This window comes from Chiloscyllium punctatum, chromosome 10, assembly GCF_047496795.1.
Source record: "Chiloscyllium punctatum isolate Juve2018m chromosome 10, sChiPun1.3, whole genome shotgun sequence".
Classification (NCBI taxonomy): domain Eukaryota; kingdom Metazoa; phylum Chordata; class Chondrichthyes; order Orectolobiformes; family Hemiscylliidae; genus Chiloscyllium; species Chiloscyllium punctatum.
In genome coordinates, this window is record NC_092748.1 from 109369387 (window position 1) to 109391609 (window position 22223).

The following is a 22223-nucleotide window of genomic DNA, read 5'->3' on the forward strand; positions in this document are numbered from 1 at the left end:
AAGGTGGCTGAGTTGAAATGTTCAGAGAGCCTGTGCAGAACATGATGGGCCAAATGGTGTCTCTCTGCACAATAACAATTCTGCGGAAGCTTGTCACATATAAAATTGACTGCATTACATGGGTGACTGCATTTCAAAGGTACTTCATTGATTATGAAACACCGTTGGATGTTCTGAAGTCATGAAATTGGAAAGGCAAAACACGCTCAGTTATAGGAAAGGATATTGTTCAGCTGGAGAGGCAAGATTAGAGTGGTGCTGGAAAAGCACAGCAGGTCAGGCAGCATCTGAGGAGCAGGAAAATCGATGTTTGAGGCAAAAGCCCTTCATCAGGCCTTCACTCAGCTGGAGAGGGTTCAGAGGAGATTTACCGGGATGTTGCCGGGTGTGGAAGGATTGAGTTATAAAGAAAGGCTGGAACCTTTTTTTCACAGGAGCGTAGAAGATTGAGAGGTGACCTTACAGAGGTTTAAAAAAGTGGTTCAGACAGAGTTAATGGTAGGTGTCTTTTCCCCAGGATGGGGAGGACAAGGGGGCATTTTATTAAGGTGAGAGAACAGAGAGGCAAATGCTTTACACAGAGGGTGGTTTGTGTGTGGAATGAACTTCCTGAGGAAGTACTGGATGCAGACACAATTACGACTTTTAAAAGACACTTAGATAAATATATCATAGGAAAGATTTGGAAGGATATGGGCTGGGAGCAGGCAAGTGGTACGAGTTTAGTTTGGGATTATGTTCAGCACGGACTGGTTGGACCGAAGGGTCTCTTTATATGCCGTATGACTAAAGAGCAGTGAGGCTGAGCCAAATGTGCCTCCTGTGTCAATCTTCTGTTGACGGGCTCCAGCCTGCTCCCATACGTCAATCCAGAAGATAACCATCCCATCTCCGGCTTGCAGAGAGCTGCCTGTGTAATCTCCTTCGATACCTGCACCTGTGACAGGTTATCAATCACTTCAGTAAAAGTGAATCTCAGTTCCACCTTCCAGGATAATTCAGAGGGTGAGATTTCCCAGTGAGACGTCATTCCCTGCCAAGTCAAGGCTCCATTCCACCTTCACCAAGCTTATCTCAAGGAGATAAGGAGAGAAACAGGTTGAGAACATTTTCATGCATATCTCTAAGAGGGACAACAGAGCTCTCGTGCAAAGAAAAAACTGCAGTGTTTAGTGCAGGATCAAACCAAGCAGGAGGAGATTTCAAGTTCCTCTCTTGGCAATTCATTTTTGTCAAGCTCTTTAACTGCTTCAAAAACAGTAACATGATCGGTGTCAGCCACAACACAGTAATCACCAACAGATGCAAAGCGTAGCCTTAATTAAAGGTGACCACAGTGTTTCTGACTGACATACTGCAGATAGAAAACATGTCAATTCGGAATGAAAAGCCATATGGCATGTATTTCTCTTTCTCCTGTTGGTTATCAATGAGGGCATTTTTTTCACGGCATTTGTACAGTGCTCTTGAGGGCACTGTTTGGTTTTTTTCTGCCTTCACCCTTCCCAGCAATCTCTGTAACCCAAACCTCCTGTAAAACCCTGTTCCCCATAACCTGATTCACACTAAAACCTATCACCTCTGTGTTGTTGATCTGTTGATAAAACGACACCTGAACTTTAAAATTCTCATGCACACCACAAATTCCTGCACAGTCTCTTCCGTCTCTATCTGTAATCTCCTCGAACAATCCGATCCTTGGAGTTTTCTGCTCTCCTCTCTTGCATCCCTCATTTTTATTACTCAACCATCAATGGTTGTCAGGAGTGTGGTGCTGGAAAAGCACAGTAGGTCAGGCAGCATCCTCAGATGGTGTGATTTTCCAGCACCACACTCTCAACTCTGATCTCCAGCATCTGCAGTCCTCACTGTCTCCCCATCAATGGCTGAGCCAAGGCCCTAAGCTCTGGAATTCCACTGCTAAATTGGCATTTCATTGAAACATGTGAGATCCTGAGGGGTACTGAGGGGAAGTTCCTCTTCTGTGACTATCAAGAACTGGGCTGGGGAGGGGGGGGGGGGGCACAGTTTAAGAAGTGGGGGCTCTCCATTTAAAACAGACATTGAGTCGTACAACATGGAAACAGACCCTTCGGTCCAACCAGTCTGTGTCGAACATAATCCCAAACTAAACTAGTCCCACCTGCCTGCTCCTGGCCCCCATCCCTCCAAACCTTTCCTATTCATGTACTTACCTAAGTGTCTGTTAAACATTGTAACTGTGTCCACATCCACCACTTCCTCAGGAAGTTCACTCCACATGTGAACCACCCTCTGTGTAAAATTTGTCCCTCATGTCTTTTTTAAAATCTTTCTCCTCTCACCCTAAAAATATTCCCCCTAGTCTTGAAATTCCCTATCCTCAGGGAAAAAATACCTACCATTAACCTTATCTATGCTCCTCGTGATTTTATAAGCCTCTGTAAGGTCTCCTTTCAACCTCCAATACTCCAGTGAAAAAAGTCCCAGGCCTATCCAGCCTGTCTTTATAGCTCAAACCTTCCGTACCCAGCAACATCCTGGTAAATCTCTTCTGAACCCTCTCTAGTTTAATAATATCCAATAGATGAGGCAAAGCAAAATTGTGAATCTTTGGAATTCTTTTCTTGAAAAGGCGAAATAGGGCTGAGCCAGGGCTGGTTTCTTCAAGGGAGGTCATGTCTGACAAGTGTTGTAGAATTCTTTGAGGAGGTAACTAGCAAGTTAGACAAAAAAGAGCCTTTGTCTGGCGAAGGGCTTATGCTCGAAGCATCGATTTTCCTGCTCCTCGGATGCTGCCTGACCTGCTGCGCTTTTTCAGCACCACACTCTCAACTCTGACCTCCAGCATCTGCTGACCTCACTTTCTCCAAAGGAGAGCCAGTGCATGTGGTCTATTTGGATTTCCAAAAGGCCTTTGACAAGGTGCTATACTAGAGGCTACTAAATAATACAAGAGCCCCTGGCATTAGGGGCAAGGTAGTGGCATGGATAGAGGATTGGGGGTCTGGCAGAAGGCAGAGAGTAGGGACAAAGGGGCCTTTATCAGGATGGCAGCCAATGCCTAATGGAGTTCCGCAGGGGTCAGTGCAGGTTAATTCCAGCTGTGTTCAAATTACTGCCTTGTGTGGTGTTATAATCCATTCCCTTTGAAATAAAAGCTAACATCCACTTGCATTTTCTATTACAACTGAACTTGGATGCTAGCTTTTTGCGATTCTTGCCATCTTTCCCCATTTAAATAATATTCTTCCTGCCAAAGTGTATAACCACACATTTTCCTGACATTATATTCCATCTGCCAAGTTTTGCTTACTTTTGTAACCTATATATCCCTCAGCAAACATCTTTGGTTTCATCCTCACAACTTGCTTTCCCATCCATTTATCTGTCAACTGCAAACTTTGTTACAGTACATTCAGTTTCTTCATCCAAATCATTGAATAAATTGCAAATACATAATAAAAACAATGATCATAAAATTAATACTAAGAATGCACAAAACATCGTAACCGTGTTTCATGCAACAAGATCCCACACTCAGCAATGTCATAATGCCAAGATCAATTGATTTAGCAATTTTATTGCAGGTATATATACTGATCAAAAGACTATAAAGGGATTTTCCTTTATTCATTGATGAAGTGAGGGTGTCACTGGCCAGGCCAGTGTGCATTTATTGCACATCCCTAATTGCCCACAGCAGAGCTAAGATTGAACCGCATTGCTGGGGGTGGGGAGTCACACAGGGTAAGGACAGCACATTGCTTTTCCTGAAGCACAGTGTTGAAGATGGGTTTGGTTTTCCACTACAATCAACAGCAGTTATGTGACCACCCTTCATTAATTCCAAAGTTTTAGCGGATACATGTTTCACCATTCAGGATTTGAACCTGTGCCCCTGGAACATTAGCTACTAGCCCTGTAACATTACCATTATACCACTACCTCCCCTAATTTCCAATCATGCCCTGCTCAGGTCAAAGAGCAGATGAGGAGGAGAGTAAGCCCAATGTTGCAGGGACAGTGAGCGCATTGGTGGGGAGAGAGAGTCCAGTGTGAAGGAGGGGGGAGAGCGAGCCCCGTGCAGGGGCTAAAGAGAGTTGAGAGTGTGTTGCTGGAAAAGCACAGTAGGTCAGACAGCATCCGGGGAGCAGGAGAATCGATGTTTCAGGCCAGAGCCCTTCATCAAGAATGAGGCTGGGAGCCTCGGGGGTGGAGAGATAAATGGGAGGGGGGTGTGGGGCTGAGGAGAAGGTAGTTGAGAGTGCAATAGGTGGATGGAGGTGGGGGTAAAGGTGATAGGTTGGAGGGGAGGGTGGAGCGGATTGGTGGGAAGGAAGATTGACAGGTGGGACAGGTCATGAGGGCAATGCTGAATTGGAAGGTTGGAACTGGGGTATTTTTTGGGGGAGGGGAAATGATGAAACTGGTGAAGTCCTTGGGTTAAAGTGTTCCAAGGTAGAAGATAAGGCATTTTTCCTCCAGGCATCTGCAGACCTCACTGAATCCTAAGGGGTATTAAAAGTCCGGAGGGAGAGTGCAGGGGTAGAGTGAGCCAGTGTGGGGGATGTGTGAGCCCAGTGCGGGGGAAGAGAGAGCCCAGTGCAGGGGAAGAGTGAGCCCAGTGCAGGGGGAGAGCGAGCCCAGTGCAGGGGGAGAGAGAACCCAACGCAAGGGGAGAGAGAGCCCAAAGTAGGGGGAGACTGAGCCGAGCACAGGGGGAGAGAGAGCCCAGTGCGGGGGAAGAGTGAGCCCTGTGTGAGGGGGAAAGTGAGCCTAGTGTGGGGGAGAGCGAGCCCAGTGCGGGGTGAGAGTGAGCCCAGTGTGAGGGGGAAAGTGAGCGCAGTGTGAAGGAGAGTGAGCCCAGTGCAGGAGGGGGAGAGTGAGCCCAGTTTGGGGGAGAGAGAGCCCAGTGTGGGGGAGAGAGACCCCAGTGCGGGAGAGAGTGAGCTCAGTGTGAGGGAGAGTGAGCCTAGCGTGGTGGGGGAGAGAGAGCCCAGTGCAGAGGGAGTGAGCCCAGCGCAGGGGGGAGACAGAGCCCAGTGTGTGAGGGAGAGTGAGCCCAGAGCGGGGGGGTGGGGTGGGGAGAGAGAGCCCAGTGTGAGGGAGAGTGAGCCCAGGACTGAACCCAGCACGGGGGAGAGAGTGAGCTCCGTGCATGGGGAGAGTGAGCCCAGTGCAGGGGGGAAAGTGAGCCCAGTGTGAGGGAGATTGAGCCCAGTGCAGGGGAGAGTGAGCCCAGTGTGGGGGAGAGAGAGACCCAGTGTGAGGGAGAGTGAGCCTAGCGCGGGGTGGGGGGGGTGGTGGGAGAGAGAGCCCGGTGCAGGGGGAGAGTGAGCCCAGCGCAGGGGGGAGACAAAGCCCAGTGTGGGGGGAGAGTGAGCCCAGTGCAGGGGGAGAGTGAGCCCAATGTGAGGGAAAGTGAGCCCAGCCCGGGGGAGGGTGGGAGAGAGAGCCCATTGTAAGGGAAAGTGAGCCCAGCGAGGTAGAGGGAGGAGAGTGAGCCCAGCGTGAGGGAGAGTGAGCCCAGGACTGAACCCAGCACGGGGGGAGAATGAGCCCAATGTGGGGGGGAGTAAGCCCAATGCGGAGGGAGAGTGAGCCCAGTATGGAAGAGTGAGCCCAATGCGAGAAGAAAGTGAGCCAAGTGTTGGGGTGAGTGTGAGCCTAGTGTGAGGGAGAGTGAGTCCAGTGTGGGGGAGAATGAGCCCAATGTGGGGGGGAGAGCAGGCCCAATGTGGGGGGGGAGAGTGAGCCCAGTGTAGGGGAGAGCGAGCCCAGTATGGGGGGGAGAGCGAGCCCAGTGTGGGGGAGAGTGAGCCCAGTGTGAGAGAAAGTGAGTCCAATGCGAGGGGAGAGTGAGCCCAGTGTGGGGGAGAGTGAGCCCACTGTGGGTGGAGTGTGAGCCCGGTGTGGGAGGGCACCATGGCAACACTGAGCGCAGCAACAGACTCCAATGTTGGTGTCCCTGGCACAAGCGGTGGCAAAGGTGAATCAGCCCAACAGCAAAAGATGGCAGCTGAGGATCGGTGACTTTGACATTAGTTGGTTCTGGCAACATGGTGGTTGTAACTCGAACGTAGATGGACTTCTCTTACTGTACTCCTTATGTTCTCTTACGAGGATTTTGCCAGGTTGGAGGGTTGAGCTATAGGGAGAGGCTGAATGTTTTCCCTGGAGCATGAAGGCTGAGGGGTGATCTTATGAGAGGTTTATAATATCATGAGGGGCATGGATAGGATGATTGGACAAGGTTCTTTCCCTAGTGTAGGGGAGTGCAAAACTAGGCTTAAGGTGAGAGGGGAAAGATTTAAAAAGGACCTGAGGGGTTACTCCAGAGGGTGGTGTGTGTATGGAATGAGCTGCCAGAGGAAATGTTGAAGGCTGGTACAATTACAGCATTTAAAAGGCATCTGAATGGGTATATGAATAGGAAATGTTTAGAGGGTTATGGGCCAAGTACTGGTAAATGTGACTATGTCAGATTGGGATATCTGGTCGGCATGGATGAGTTGGACCAAAATGTCTGTTTCCATGCTGTACATCTCTATGACTCTGTAATTGACAATGGATTCATGGTCATCATGAGATTCTCAATTCCAGATTTTTAATGAGTTCATAGTCACACTATCAGAATTCAAACCTCAGGTCTTCAGAACATTACCTGGGGTCTCGGTATTACTAACCCAGTGAGATACCATTAGGCCTGCACCTCCCCTTGTCCACTCGTGCTGCACTATCCCTGATCAGCACTCGGCGAATAAACAAGAGACTGGAACTGACTCTTCAGCATTCCCCCTGCACCCTGTGCTGCAGAGCTCAGGAATAATCTGTCATCAGCCAGCAAGTACTTCCATTCATTCTCCAGGTCTCACCTTGTCCTGTTCCAACTGTAGACTCTTGTCAGATTACACTGAATGAGATTCATTACCAGTAGTCACGGTAACAATGCTAGTGATGTCCCTGGGAACTGCAATCCTTTGCCGGAGTTACAAATGTTTTTAAAGAAATATCTCCCGCCCTTTCACCCACATGGTTCAGAATACAGCGAGGGGGAATCAAGAGGAAGATTCAGTGAGTTATGTTGAGAGTTTGCGAATCTCACCCAGAGCACTGGCTTCCATTACTGTTCTTAAAGGGGGCTTCACAACATAGACAGCCTGAGACCTAGCTGATATCAGGGAGGCAGCAATGAGTGAATGACACGGTGGCTCAGTGGTTAGCAATACTGCCTCACAGCACCAGGGACCCAGGTTTAATTCCAGCCTCAGGTGACTGTCTGTGTGGAGTTTGCACATTCTCCATGGGTTTCCTCCAGGTGCTCTAGTTTGCTTCCACAGTCCAAAGATATGCAGGTTAGTTGAATTGGCCATACTAAATTGCCCATTGTATTCAGGGATGTGTTAGTAAATATAGAGTAATGGGGAATGGGTTTGGGTAGGATACTCTTTGGAGGGTCGATGTGGACTTGTTGGGCCGAAGGGTCTGTTTCCACACTGTAGGGATTCTATGACAGATCACACATCATTTATATCAATATCTGCCTTCATCGCAGACGTGAACTTCACCCCAAATCAATGTTTATGATACAAATTGCAAACACTGTGGATACACAGAAACACTCCCAGGTGTGACCCAGGGAATTCATTATGGGAGTGGGATGACTGTCCACAATTTGCAAACAACATGCACGCCTAAATAGGCTCTAATTGCAGCTGTAACTTGACTCCATCTCCAATCCATAGTGAGATGTTTTGCTTCCCCATGTCAAAAGGGCTAAAAGTACAGCCAGATGATACATAAATTGCTTTGCTAACTTGTGGATCCCAAAGTTCAGGGTAAGGTGACTTGAACTGGACAGTCTTTTCCCCACGCTGTACCACCACCAATTTGGAGAGAAGATCTCCTCTGGTCCTATCCTCTGGTTATTCATCATCCAAAATTTGCATCACCCACCATACTGATACTACAGTGGGTGGCACGGTGGCACAGTGGCTAGCACTGCTGCCTCACAGTGCCAGAGACCCGGGTTCAATTCCCGCCTCAGGCGACTCTCTGAGTGGAGTTTGCACGTTCTCCCCACGTCTGCATGGGTTTCCTCCGGGTGCTCCGGTTTCCTCCCACAGTCCAAAAATGTGCAGATTAGGTGAATTGGCCATGCTAAATTGCCTGTAGTGTTCGATGTAGGGGAATGGGTCTGGGTCGGTGTGGACTTGTTGGGCTGAAGGGCCTGTTTCCACACTGTAAGTAATCTAATCTAATCTACATTGTTCTCATTCTTGTTTTCAGATCCCTCCATTCTCCGTTCCTGTAACCTCCTCCATCTGAATAATGATGGCCTTTTGCCTGTCACCAATTTACATTGGTCTGCTATTTGCATTCACATTTCCAGTCGTCTGAGCCATAAGCTCCCTGAACCTCATTGATCTCTGCTATTTTTTCCTTCTTTAAGTTGTTCCTTAACATTAATTTTCCCTTCTATGAGTCTTGTTATCAACCATCTCCTGACAACTCTTTGTGACATTTTACCAAGTTAAATGTGCTACATAAATCCAGTCCCCGCTGATGTTGCTGCAAAATGCATCTGGCTATCGGGCGAGTGCAACATTCTTCCGCAATGACGTAAGCTGCTAGCCCTCACACAGAGAGAGTGAGGGAGAGACAGTGGATAATGTTCAGTCCATCAGAGGTCAAAATCTTCCAGAGAGAGGTTTACCAAAGAATAGACAATTCCATTATATAGCATCATTCACAATGTCAGAGCATCCTAAAAGCTTTTTACAATCAATCATGATTTTATTGAAGTGTAGTCGCTGTTGTAATATAGGATGTAGAATAATTTGTGTACTGCAGGATTCCACAACAAACAATGAGAAACTGAACAGAAAATGTATTTCTGTGGTGTTTCTGTGTGTCTGTGTGCGCGATGGGGTGTGGGCCTTTCTGTGTTTATCTGTGTATGCATTTAAGTGTGCATGTTTGTGTGTATGTGTGTGTGTATATTTGGCTGTTTGTGTGTATGTGTGTGTGTGTTTGACTGATTGATTGATTATTGTTACATGTACTGAAGGCGGCACGGTAGCTCAATGGGTGGCATGGTGGCTCAGTGGTTAGCATTACTTCCCCAGGGTCCCAGGTTCAATTCCAGCCTCGGGCGACTGTCTGTGTGGAGTTTGCACGTTCTCCCCGTGTCTGGGTGGGTTTCCTCCAGGTGCTCCGGTTTCCTCCCACAGTCCAAAGACGTGCAGCTCAGGTGAATTGGCCATGCTAAATTGCCCATAGTGTTAGGTGCATTAGTCAGAGGGTGGGTTACTCTTTGGAGTTTCAGTGTGGACTTGTTGGGCCGAAGGGCCTGTTTCCACACTGTAGAGAATCTCTTCTAATCTACAATGAAAAGCTTTGTTTACAGCCCGTACAGGCAGATCAGAATAAGCAAGGATGTACAGATCAGAGGTTGGAAAGGATTCTGACAGACAGGATTTATAATTACTTGGAAACCATAGGTTGATTAGAGATAGTCAGCATGGCTTTGTGAGGGGCAGATCATGCCTCACAAACGTTATTGAATTCTTTGAGGGTGTGACAAAACACATTGATGAAGGTAGAGCAGTAGATGTGGTGTACATGGATTTTAGCAAGGTGGTTGATAAGTTTCCCCATGGTAGGCTCATTCAGAAAGTAAGGAGGCATGGGATACAGGGAAATTTGACTGTCTGGATACAGAATTGGCTGGCCCAGAGAAGACAGAAGGTGATCATACATGGAAATTATTCATCCTGGAGCTTTGTGATCAGTGGTGTTTTACAGAGATGTGTTCTGGGACCTTTGCTCTTTGTGATTTTTATAAATGACTTGGATGAGGAAGTGGAAGGGTGGGTTAGTAAGTTTGCCGATGACACAAAGGTTGGTGGAATTGTGGATATTGTGGAGGGCTGTTGTAGGTTGCAATGGGACATTGACAGGATGCAGAGTTGTGCTGATAAGTGGCAGATGGAGTTTAACCTGGAAAAGTGTGAAGTAATGCATTTTGGAAGGTTGAATTTGAATACAGAATACAGGGTTAAAGGCAGGACTCTTGGCAATTTGGAGGAACAGAGGGATCTTGGTGTCCATGTCCATAGATCCCTCAAAGTTGCCACCCAAGTTGATTGAGTTGTTAAGAAGGCATATGGTGTGTTGGCTTTCATTAGTATGTAGGTTGGGTTTAAGAGTTGTGAGGTTATGCTGCAGCTCTATAAAGCCCTGGTTAGACCACACTTGGAATATTGTGTTCAGTTCTGGTTGCCTCATTATCGGAAAGATGTGGAAGCTTTAGAGATGGTGCAGAGGAGATTTACCAGGATGCTGCTTGGACTGGAGGGTATGACTTATGAAGAGAGGTTGAGGGAGCTAGGGCTTTTCTCATTGGAGTGAAGAAGGGTGAGAGATGACTTGATAGAGGTGTACAAGATGATGAGAGGCATAGATAGAGTGGATAGCCTGAGACTTTTTCCCAGGGTGGAATAGCTGTCATGAGGGGCATAATTTTAAGGTTTTTTGGAGGAAGGTTGAGGGGAGATGTCAGATGTCCTTTAGACAGGGAGTGGTGGGTGCGTGGAATGCACTGCCAACAGTGGTAGTAGAGTCAGATACATTAAGGACATTTAAGCGACTCTTCGATAGGCACATGGATGATAGCAAAATGTAGGGTATGTAGGTTAGCTTGATCTTAGAGTAGGATAAAAGGTCAGCACAGCATCAAGAGCCAAAGGGCTTGTACTGTGCTGTACTGTTCTATGTTCTATGATGTAAAAAGGCTTAGGCAGAGGCATACAGGTTACATTGCACAGGGCATGTAGTAGGCAAGATCAACGTTAGTAAAATTAGCATTATGAAGTTAGAGAGTCCATTCATCAGTCTAATAACAGGCAGAAATAAGCTGTTCCTGAACCTGCTGGTGCATGTGTTCAGGCTCCTGTATCTTCTGCCTTGTGGAGGAAGTTGTAGGAGATCATTACCGGGATGCGATGGCTCTTTGATGATGTTGGCAGTCATTCTGCAGGCAGCAAGCCGTGTAAATGGAGTCCATGGATGGAAGGTTGGTTTCTGTGATGGTCTGGGTTGTGCACACCACCTTTTGTGGTTTCTTATGGTCCTGGGCAGAGCAGTTGCCATACCAGGCTGTTACATACCCAGACAGTATGCTTTCACTGGTGCATCTGTAGAAGTTGGTGAGGATCCTTATGGACATGCCAAATTTCCTGAGCCACCTGAAGAGGAGACATTGTAGTGCTGCCTTGACAGTCACATCTATGTATATGTTTGTGCGTGTTAGTGTGTATGCGTGTGTTTGTGCCTGTTTGTGCGTGTGCGCATGTGCATGCAAGCACTTGTATAAATTGTGTACATTTAAGCAGATGCAATAATATCACAACATTGGCGTCTGGTGTCCAATAAACTGAAATGTCAGAGGCCTAACCACCTTGAAGTATGCAGCCATTTGGGTCTGGTGACTTATTTTCTTGGCAATGTACATCCATCAACAGGATTCTGTTTGTTTATCCTCACACATGGAACAGTTATCCCCTTTTGACACAGTCGATGACATGTTGCCCAGGTTAGGTGCACCAGGAGTTAATGCTGGGATCAGCTTATCTTTATTGTGCCTGGCCTCACATCAGCATAGCCCATCCCCACGACACTAGGGCTGACATTTCCAGATTTCACACCTGCCAGGTTTACGGCTTAGAGGGAAACTAAATTTAGCAGCAATCAGAGTGAAATTGTCGGCAGTCTGAACTGACTTGACACTGTGCCAATCACATTTCGCATATGGATCCTTCCTGCTGGCAGTGAGAGGGAGAGTGTGATGATTCTCCTTTCCATTAGCCCGGGCTAGATTAAAACCCAGCACCACCACACTGCACCCCAGGCACCCACACACACACACAGCTGTGGTTAAGTCAACAAGAATACCCTTCCTTGCTCAAAAGGTTGAGGGTTCCAGCCCAATCGAGCACCCCATGCCAGCGCTGAGGAAGTGCAGCACTGTCACAAATGCCATCTTTGGATGAGATGCTACCTTTTTGATATGTGCCCTTTAAACAGAATTACCGAGTGAGGTTTCAGGGTGGTCAAATTACTGCTTACGGGATCTTGCTGTGTACAAGTTAGCTGTCAAGCTTCTCGTATTGTGGCTCAGAAAGCACTTTGCTCCTCCCAGCTGCAGGCCGCTCACGTTTGGAACGGACTGCCTTAAAAGATGGTGGTAGCGGATTCTGTCAGGACTGGTGACAGGAAAGTGAATAAATACATGAAGGAGAGGCATCTGTCGGGCCCTGGGATTGGAAGAAGATGGAGGCTGGCCGAACCAGATCATTCTCTTACAGGGCAAGGACAGATAATGATGGGCCAAATGAACTCCTTCAACTTTTTACCTTTCAATGATGGGAGGTAAAAAGCTTTCGGACAATTTGAAATCCATTAGACTATCACGGATTGGAGTAGAATTAGGACTTTCGGCCCAACAAGTCTGCATTTGATGATGGCTGATATGTTTCTCAACCTGCCTTCTCCCTGTAACCCTTGATCTCCTGACCAGTCAACAACCCATCTATCTCTGTCTTAGAATACTCAATGACTTGGTCTCCACAGCCCTCTGCAGCAATGAGTTCCACAGATTCACCACCCTCCCCATCTCAGTTCTCAAGGGTCGTCCTTTCATCCTGAGGCTATGCTCTGGAGTCTTAATCTCTTCTACTAGTGGAAACATCTTCTCCACGCTCACTCTATCCAGGCCTCTCAGCACTCTGTATGTTTTACTTAGATTCCACACCACATCCTTCTAAACTCCATCAAGTGCAGACCCCCAGTCCTCAAGTACTCATGTGACAAACCCTTCATCTGCAGGATCTTTCTTGTAAATGGACCCTGGACTCCCTCCAACACCAGCACATCCTTCCTTAGATACAGGGCCCAAAATTGCTCACAATATTGCAAATGTAGTCTGACCAGAGCCTTCAAACAGCCTCAGCAATATATCTCTGCTCTGTATATAAAACATGAAAAGTCTCTGTAAAACTGTAACACTGTCATTTGTCCTCTTATTACATCCCTCTTGTTTCTGTAGTTGCTGACTCCTTTGCCTGTAACTCTATGATTCAACCTTGCCCCATTATTTCAGATAACAGTGACTCCCATCATGCAGCAACATACTGTACTGGTGATGTTTAGGATATGTTTAACATTGGCAATGTTAACCTGACTGGCTGAAGAAGTCCTCTAAGGCTGAAGGTACTGAAGTCTCCTTCCAAACTGTGAAAGAGGCACACAGCCCTTGAATAACCCTGCTGAAATCCCTTCAAACATCTAATCATTGCAGGGAATCAAATCTCTCTTGGAATCGGAAAATTAATCTCAAGTTCTCAAAACTTAGAGTCATAGAGTGACAAAGTCAGACAGCATGGAAACAGACCCTTCATCCAATCCATCTGTGCTGACCAAGTTTCCCAAATTAAACTAGCCTCACTTACCTGCATTTGGCCCATATTCCTCTAAATGTTTCCTATTCATGTACGTCTCCAAACGGCTTTTTAATGTTGCAATAGTGTACCTGCATCTATCAATTCCATTGGCTGTTCATTCCACATACGAACCACCCTCTGTGTGAAAAAGTTGCCTCTCAGGTCCCTTTTAAATCTTTCTCCTGTCACTGTAAAAATATGCCCACAAGTTTTGAACTCCCCCATCCTAGGGAAAGGATCTTTGCTATTCCCCCACCTATGGCCCTCATTATTTTGTAAACGTCTTTAAAGTTACCCCTCCACCTTCTTTGCTCCAGGGAAAGAAGTCCCAACTATCCAGCCTCTCCTTATAACTTAAACCTTCCAGTTCCAGCAACATGCTGGTAAATCTTTTCTCGGTCCCCTCCAATTTAATAAGTGCCCACACCAACATCCTGCACGACCTCAATATTATGTAACAACCCCTATACTCAAAGGTCTGAGTAATGAAGGCAAGCGTGCTAAATGCCTTCTTAACCACCCTGTTTATCTGTGACACAACTTTCAAAGAACTATGTATCTGAACCCCTGGGTCTCTCTGTTCAGGGCCCTACCATTAACTATATAAGTCCTGCACTTGTTTGTTTTACCAAAATGCAAAATACCTTACATTTACCCAAATTAAACTCCATCTGCCACTCCTCACCCCATTGGCCTAAATGATCAAGGTCCCTTTGCAACCTTAGGTAACTTTCTTCACTGTCTACTCCACCACCAATCTTGATGTGATCCACAAATTTACTGATCATGTCTCTAATATCCTCATCCAAATCGGTTATTTAAGACAAACAAAAGTGGATCCAGCGCCGATCCCTGCGGAACACCACTGGTCACAGGCCTCCAGTCCAAAAAACAACCCTCCATGACAACCCTCTGTCTCCTACCGTCAAGCCCATGTATCCAATAGGCAACTCTCCCTAAATCCCATGTCATCTAAGCTTACTTAGATCGCAGGTGAAGATCGGGTTTGCTTATTTCTCTGATGAATTGGTTGGAAGAGATAAGTTGGCCAGGGTGGGTACACTCAACAATGCCATGGGGCTAACCCCCACATTTTTATATCCCTTCTAAAGACTGGCACCTGTGCCAATGCAGCACTCATTCAGTACTATGATAGGTCAAGGGTTGGAGTGGTGCCAGTCCCAACAGCCTTTTGACCTTGAGGCATAATGGCCATCAGCTAGAACCAAGGTGATAGATTAAAGAAACATATATTTGGCACTGACTCCACATTGCTTTTGTTGGTCTACCTTCTGTGAAGTCACTATTTCCATCCCCTTACCTCGAGCAATTGGCCACCTCGATCCGGGCTCCGACACACTCATGACCTCCACACCGCGGGGCAGGGCTGTCACACGATCTGGAGCGGCACGTGCACGATCCAGTGGCCTCTTTGTCTGCATGCTCGCACAGTTGCCACGGAGACCATGGCCCGAATTCACCGTCCACAGTGAGGTTTCTCACCTGCGTCAAAGAATCCCAACAGTCAGGTGGAGCGAACATAATTTCAAATGTCGCGGAAACGTAGCGCAGTATTGTGAGCTGTTGTGTTTCTTAAGGAGGAAAAATGTCTGCACCCATTAAAGACTGACCCCTACCAGTTCTCTTGCCTTGCCCTGCAATGCATCAATGTTGTTGGAAAAGAGAGATGGGGGAAGACTAAGCCTCTCCAAAACCAAAGGTTGCACAGCACTACCTCAGAAATGTTCCTCCCAATGACAACTTGGATTTATATAGCACCTCAAACACAGTGAACAATTGCAAGGCATAATTAGGCAAAGTCGCAAAGTGTGGCGCTGGAAAAGCACAGCAGGTCAGACAGCATCCAAGGAGCAGGAGAGTCACTGTTTCGGGCCTAAGCCCTTCACCATGAATGTGGGGGTGTACGTTCGGTGAAGGGGGCTGAGAGATACATAAGGGGGTGGGGGTGGGGCTGGGGTAAGGTAGCTGGGAATACGATAGGTGGATGCAGGTGGGGGCTGATAGTTATAGGTCGGTGGGGAGGATGGAGCAGATAGGTGGGAAGGAAGATGGACAGGTAGGACAGGTCATGAGGGTGGTGTTGAGTTGGATCTGGGATGAAGTGGGTGGACGGGAGATTTGGAAACTAGTGAAGCTGATGTTGATGCCATGTGGTTGAAGGGTCCCAAGGTGAAAGATGAGGCGTTCTTCCTCCAATTGGCGGGTGGCTTGGATTTGGTTGTGGAGGAGGCCGAAGACTCGTATTTTCTTAGGGGAGTCGGAAGGGGATTGAACAGGTCGGCCACAGGGTGGTGTGATTGTTTGGTGCATGAGCTCAGCTCTTTTTCCCCTCCACATTCCTAATGAAGGGCCTATGCCGGAAATGTCGATTCACCTGCTCCTTGGATGCTGCCTGACCTGCTGTGCTTTTCCAGCACCACAGTTATCGACTCTGACTCTCCAGCATCTGCAGTCCTCACTTTCTCCATAATTAAGCAAAGACTGACTCTAAGTGATATTCAGGCAGGGCACCAAACAGTTGGTCAAAGACATGGGCCTTAAGAAAGAGAGGGAAGTCAAGAAGTTTAAGAAGGGAACTCTGAGCTTAGGGTCAAAAACAGCTGAAGTCACAGCTGCCCTTTGTGAGGCAAAGACGGTCATCTGGGGATGGAGTATTGGAGAGATCATTGAGGATGTTAGGACTGGAAGAGTTCTGAGACGGATTAGAATTATAAATGTGTGTGAGGACAAGGATGATGGACAAAAGGAAATTGGTACAAATTGAGGCTACACACGGCCCAGAAGATTGACTCAAGTTGCCCTGGTATCTGTCACTGACCAATGCCAATCACAACCTAAACACCGCATCACTTTAATGAGTCACATTTTTATCTTTGTTAACTAACTGCATTGTCCCAAATCTTTCCAATTACCCCGAAGGTGAGAAGACATGTTCTAACCAACCTGTTAAAAGATATTATTTGGATTTCTGCAGCAGGTTGGGACTTTGAGTCAAGCCTCCTTGAGTTCAGAGGCAGGAAAAAAACCACTGTGCCACATGAACCCTTAACCATTTCAATGTAATCACAAGTCACACAACACCAGGTTATAGCCCAACGAATTTATTTGAAATCACTAGCTTTCGGAGCACCGCTCCTTCATCAGGTACATTGTAATTTCAAATAAACCTGTTGGTATAACCTGGTGTCATGTGACTTCTGCCTTTGTCCACCCCCATCCAAGACTGGCACCTCCACATCATGGCCACCACTTCAACGTAATCATGCCATTCTTTGGCAGTTTAATATTGGGAAGACATTTTTGTCAAATGTCAGGAACTTTCATGCTTCTGATGTTAACAAAAAAACTTATTCACCTAACTTTTTGATGAGTCTGTTAGCAAATTCATAAGCTCTATCAAAAGAGGGAACAGGTAAATACCCTGCCATCTGTTAAAATTAACAGCTAGCCCAGAGTATTAGAATATTATTTAAAATCAGCAAACAGATCATATTAGCATGCAAGTGTGAGCTTTTTAAAACATTGCCATTAATGAATAACACATAGCAAAATGTCTGCTTTCCTGTGCCATTTATTTAATGTGTCAGTCTTGACTCAGTGGGTAACTGTCTCTGAGTCGAGACGTTGCAAGTTAATCGTGGAGACTAGATGACAAAATCTAGACAAATACTCCAGTGAAGGAAGGCACTGCCTCTTGGATGAGGTGTTAAACCTCGACCTCCATCATTATTCATCCTTCAAACATGACCACGAAGTAAAACAGCCGATTTGCTCATTGATCTCAGGGATGATCCTGGGATCTTGCTGTGCACCATGTTGTTGCAACACTTCCTGCCATTATTTTTGGAAATAGTTTGTTTCTTGCAATGTGGCCTTTGTTGGCAAAGGTCAGCACTTGCTGGAGGTGAGTTAAGAGTTCTGACACATTGCTGTGGGTCTGGACTCGCTTGTAGACTGCACTAAGGATGGCAGATTTCCTTCCCCGAATAACATTACACTTTAAACAGGCTTAATTGACTGTAAAAAGCGTCACGATATCAAGGCTGTGAAAGACTCTTGTTTATTTTTAATTTGCTATCTAAGTATAGCCTGAAAGATGATTCCCCTCTCTTCCAGTTGTTGTCTTTATGTTTAATTTGCAGCATGGACCAGCTGTCAAGAAAAACCCAAGAAGAAATAGGTCAGGCCAACAGAAAATTAACAAGTTAGAACCTGGAAGTAAAGAAGGAGGCCAGTCAGCCCATTGTATCAGTGTTGGTTATCCCAACAGTGCCAACCCATCCCTCTCCCTTCACAGCTTTGCACATTATTTCCCCAAAGGTATCCACTAAATACCCCTTTGCGAGTTTTTTTTTTAATCTATGATGTGGAGGTGCCAGTGTTGGACTGGGGTGGACAAAGTCAGAAGTCACACAACACCAGGTTATAGTCCAACAGGTTTATTTGAAATCACAAGCTTTTGAGCACTGCTCCTTCATCGGGTGAAATCACCCCACTTCATGTGATGGAGGGGCAGCATTCTGAAAGTTTGTGGTTTCAAATAAATCTGTTGGACTATAACCTGATGCCATGTGACTTCTGAATTTTTTTTGTCTATTCAAAGGAAGGTGGCCTTTTCTGACAAGGCCATTGTCACAATCGAATCTGCTTCCACCATTCCTTCACTCCAATGTTAACAACCCACTACGTTCATCATCTCTACACTGGTCCTTGGTTACCAACCCTTCTCTCAACAGTAACAGTTTCACCTCACTTATTATCACAAAAGTCCTTCATCATTTGGAACAGCCCTATAAAGGTCAGCTGCTCAGTCTCTCCATGGTAAGGGAAGAATCTCACCTTGGGCACGACATCAATGTATTCCTTCTAAATCAACTCCAAACCCCTGACAATGCCTGGATAGAAAAGACAGCCAGAAGTGAACGAGTGGATATTCTAGCCATTTGGCTGGACGGAACTTGAATTTGGCTGAGGGGAAGAGATTTGCTTTTGAAGTTGTTCACCTTGCACTCATTTCTTTGGTTTTTCGCAATAGGCCGAGTGTCATAAAGCAGGTTGTGTTTTCAAATCTCAAAACAAAATGTCTATGTCGATGTGACTCAACAATTCCCCAGTGTGCTAAGGATTATACTAACAATTGATTTAAGAGTATGAGCTGGACTCCCAACATGAACAAATATGCATCAATATATGTACATTTAGCAGGCCCTGTCCTGTGTGGGACAAAGGAACCTATCCAGGCATTGCATATTATTTTCCAATTAAATAAGAACACAGGCCTGGTGCACTCTCCACGGTAATACCTACTGACAAGTCGACTTTGCCAACCAATCAGCATGCTTTTCTCAGAGTGTTGCCCCTTGTGCACCTGTCTTGATGAGTGCAAGATAAAAGGCTTTGATAGCCCGTCTATTTCTTTACAATAGAGAACTGGAGGAGTAGGCCACCCAACCCTTCAACCCTGCTCCACCATTTATTACAATCATAGCTGATCATCCAATCCAGTATCCTCTTCCTGCTTTCTCCCCATACCCTTTGATCTCTTTAGCCTGAAGAATTATAACTAATTCCTTCTTGAAAACATTCCATTTCTTTTAGCTTCAACCACTCCCTGTGGCAGAGAATTCCACAGGCTCACCGCTCTCTGGGTTAAGAAATTTCTCCTGATCTCTGTCCTAAATGGCCTACCATTTATCCTTAGACTGTAACCCGCTGATTCTGCATCAGGAACATCCTTCCTGCATTTGCCCTGTCTGGACCTGTTGGAATTCTGTGGGTTTCTGTGAGATCCCCCCTTATTCTTCTAAACTCCAATGGATCCTAACCGATGCAGTTTCTCCTCATAACTCAGTCCCGTCAACCCAGGAATCAGTCTGGCAAACCTTTGTTGCACTCCCTCCATAGTAAGCACATCCTTCCTCAGATAAGGAGTCCAAAACTGCACACAATAATCTAGATGTGGTGTCACCAAGGCTCTGCATAATTGCAGCAAGGCATCCTGGCTCCTGTACTCAAATCCTCTCAGTATGAAGACCAACATGTCATTTGCCTTCTTTGTATTTATCACAACTGTCCCTGTATTTTCAGTAACAAAAGGATATAGAGTCATACAGCACAGAAACCAACCCTTCGGTCCAAGCAGTCCATGCCAACCATAATCCCAAACTAAATTAGTCTCCAAATCTAAACTAGTCCCACCTGCCTGCGTTTGGCCCATATCCCTCCAAACATTTCATATTCATTTAGCCACATGTTGTTTAAATGTTGTAACTATACTTGCATCCACTACTTCCACTGGAGGTTCATTCCACACACGAACCACTCTCTATGTAAAAGATGCCTCTTGCACTTTTTAAAATCTTTCTCCTTTCACTTTAAAAATATGCACCCCTAGATTTGAATTCCCCCCACCCTAGGGAAAAGACACCTGCCATTCACCTTATCTGTGCCCTTCATGATTTTATGAAATCCCCCCTCAACCCCCTACACTCCGAACTCTAACCCTCCATTCCCTGGCAACATTCTGGTAAATCTTTTCTGAACCCTCTCCAAGTTAATAATATCCTTCCTCTAACAAAGGTGACATTGATGGGAAGTATTTGAGATAGATGTGTTCATACCGGACATTCTGTGATGTTCTGCCTCCACAGGCTCATGTTGGAACTGTCTTCAATGGTGGTACATCGCTTCTGTCTCAGGTCCCAGCCACAGTAAGGATCCCTCACTCCCAGACAATTTCTGCCAATCAGATGCCACCATGAATAATTAAACAACAGGAAAAAAAAAACCCCACACAAAATCCATTACCAAAGTTAAATGTTCTAATCACAGAGAAAATTTCTTTCAAACTTTTCAGGGACTGTGTGTTGTCCGACCCAGAGATCTGAGTGTGGTGCTGGAAAAGCACAGCAGGTCAGGCAGCATCCAAAGAGCAGGAAATTAACGTTTTGGGCAAAAGCCCTTCATCAAGTTTTGCCCGAAACGTTGATTTTCCTGCTCCTCGGACGCTGCCTGACCTGCTGTGCTTTTCCAGCACCACAATCTTGACTCTAATCTCCAGCATCTGTCGTCCTCACTGCCACCTGATCCAGAGATCTGTTAAATAAATCTTCAAATGGCGTAAAGACAAATTTGTTTGTTTCAAAGGACCCAACACAGGGGGCAGCAGCATAACGAGAGAAGGTCATTGGTCAGTAATAAGGAGCACGCGGTTGAGAAATCGGGAATAAAAATGCGCGAAGTCTGGTAATTTTGTTGACTTTACCTTTTTAGTGCATGAGGAGCAGTGTAGATGAAACAGGCAGGTAATGCAGGAGCTGTAAGGTCAACATGACCTGGTTCGCAAACCTTTGTTGTCATGACAATTATTCACTGACACCCTCTTTCTTTTTGGCACCATTCTCATCTGCTCCTGAAACTCCAGCCTGAGACAGATGTTTAATTTGTGTTTTCGTTCTCACAGGCCCACTCACACAACACCACTCTGTGCTTGACAGCTCCCATTTACTACTGCCTTGACCTCAAAGATTTTCATCCTTCCTTTCAAATCCCTCCTTGAACTCTTTTCTCCTTGTACCCCCATCTTTGCAATTTCTTCCCTCTCTACAACACTCTTCAATAACTTTACACCCCCAATTTTGATCTTTTATGCATCTTCAATTTTAATTGTCAGCTCTAAGCTCAAAATTTCCTTTCCTCTCCGTTTCTCTTGCTCTTTCTCTCTCTCTCTCTCTCTTCTCCTTCAGGAAGCTCCTTAAAATTTAGCTCTCTAATCAAATATTTGGTCACCAAATCATCAGTCTTCATATCCAAGTTACGAAGAAGAGCAATTGGACTTGAAACATTAACTCTGTTTCTCTCTCCACAAATGCTGCCAGACCTGCTGAGTTTCTCTAGTGCTTTCTGATTGTATTTCAAATCTCCTGTGTGCTTGATGTCCGAACATCTCAAATGGCTCCATATCAAATCAGGCTTGAAAATTGATACTGGATATGGCACCTTTTGGGAGATTACATTTCACTGTGTTAATGTCACTTTATAATTGATGTTCTTGCTTCCAGATTTTGTAGAATTTGAAAGCAACAACAACAGGTAGAATTGTTTCTCAGGCCCCTGATGAAATCTGAAGATCTCTGGCAAAATTGCAGACCATCTGTGCTCAGTTTAGTTCGGACCTGCTCATATGAAAATCTTTCTTTCCATCCCAGCTGTGTTTCAGTGAGCAGCACTCTTACCTCTGACCAAGAAATCTATATGGTCAAAGGTCATGCCTCACTGAGACATTAATACAAAGTCCGAAATATCCCTTAATGGCATGCCACTTTGTTGGGCATGTTGTCCTTAAGAGATATTAAATCTAGTGAAGCTTTTTGCTACAATTGTCCAAGTCTTTGCAGTGACCACACCTGGAATACTATGTCCAGTTTTAGTTGCCACATTCAAGAAGGATATATTTGCATTGGAGGCAGAACAATACAATTCACTGGATTGCTCCCTGGGATGAGGTGCTATCTTGAGATGAGAGGCTGTAACATATGAACTGATCTAACTTTGGTGTTCAGAGAATGAGAGGCAATACTGTAGAAGACAGACACTGAGAGCTCATTTTCACTGGTTGTGGAATCTAGAACACAGGGACACATCCTCAGGACTACAAGGCAAATGTTTAGAAAAATAGGATTTTACAGTACAGAAGGAGACCATTCAACCCATCGTGTC

General features: G+C 45.9%; 1 protein-coding gene across 4 annotated transcripts in view; it reads right to left on the bottom strand.

Moving 5' to 3' along the window:
- sema5ba (sema domain, seven thrombospondin repeats (type 1 and type 1-like), transmembrane domain (TM) and short cytoplasmic domain, (semaphorin) 5Ba) overlaps positions 1-22223 on the bottom strand; it is a 335820-nt gene that overhangs the window by 67101 nt on the left and 246496 nt on the right. For all 4 annotated transcript variants that reach the window (XM_072579920.1, XM_072579916.1, XM_072579917.1 and 1 more), the window contains exons 13-14: positions 20126-20243; positions 14806-14987 (exon numbers count right to left, since the gene is read on the bottom strand). In XM_072579920.1, coding sequence (XP_072436021.1) covers positions 14806-14987; positions 20126-20243 — 300 coding nt within the window. The remainder of the gene's footprint in view (positions 1-14805; positions 14988-20125; positions 20244-22223) is intronic.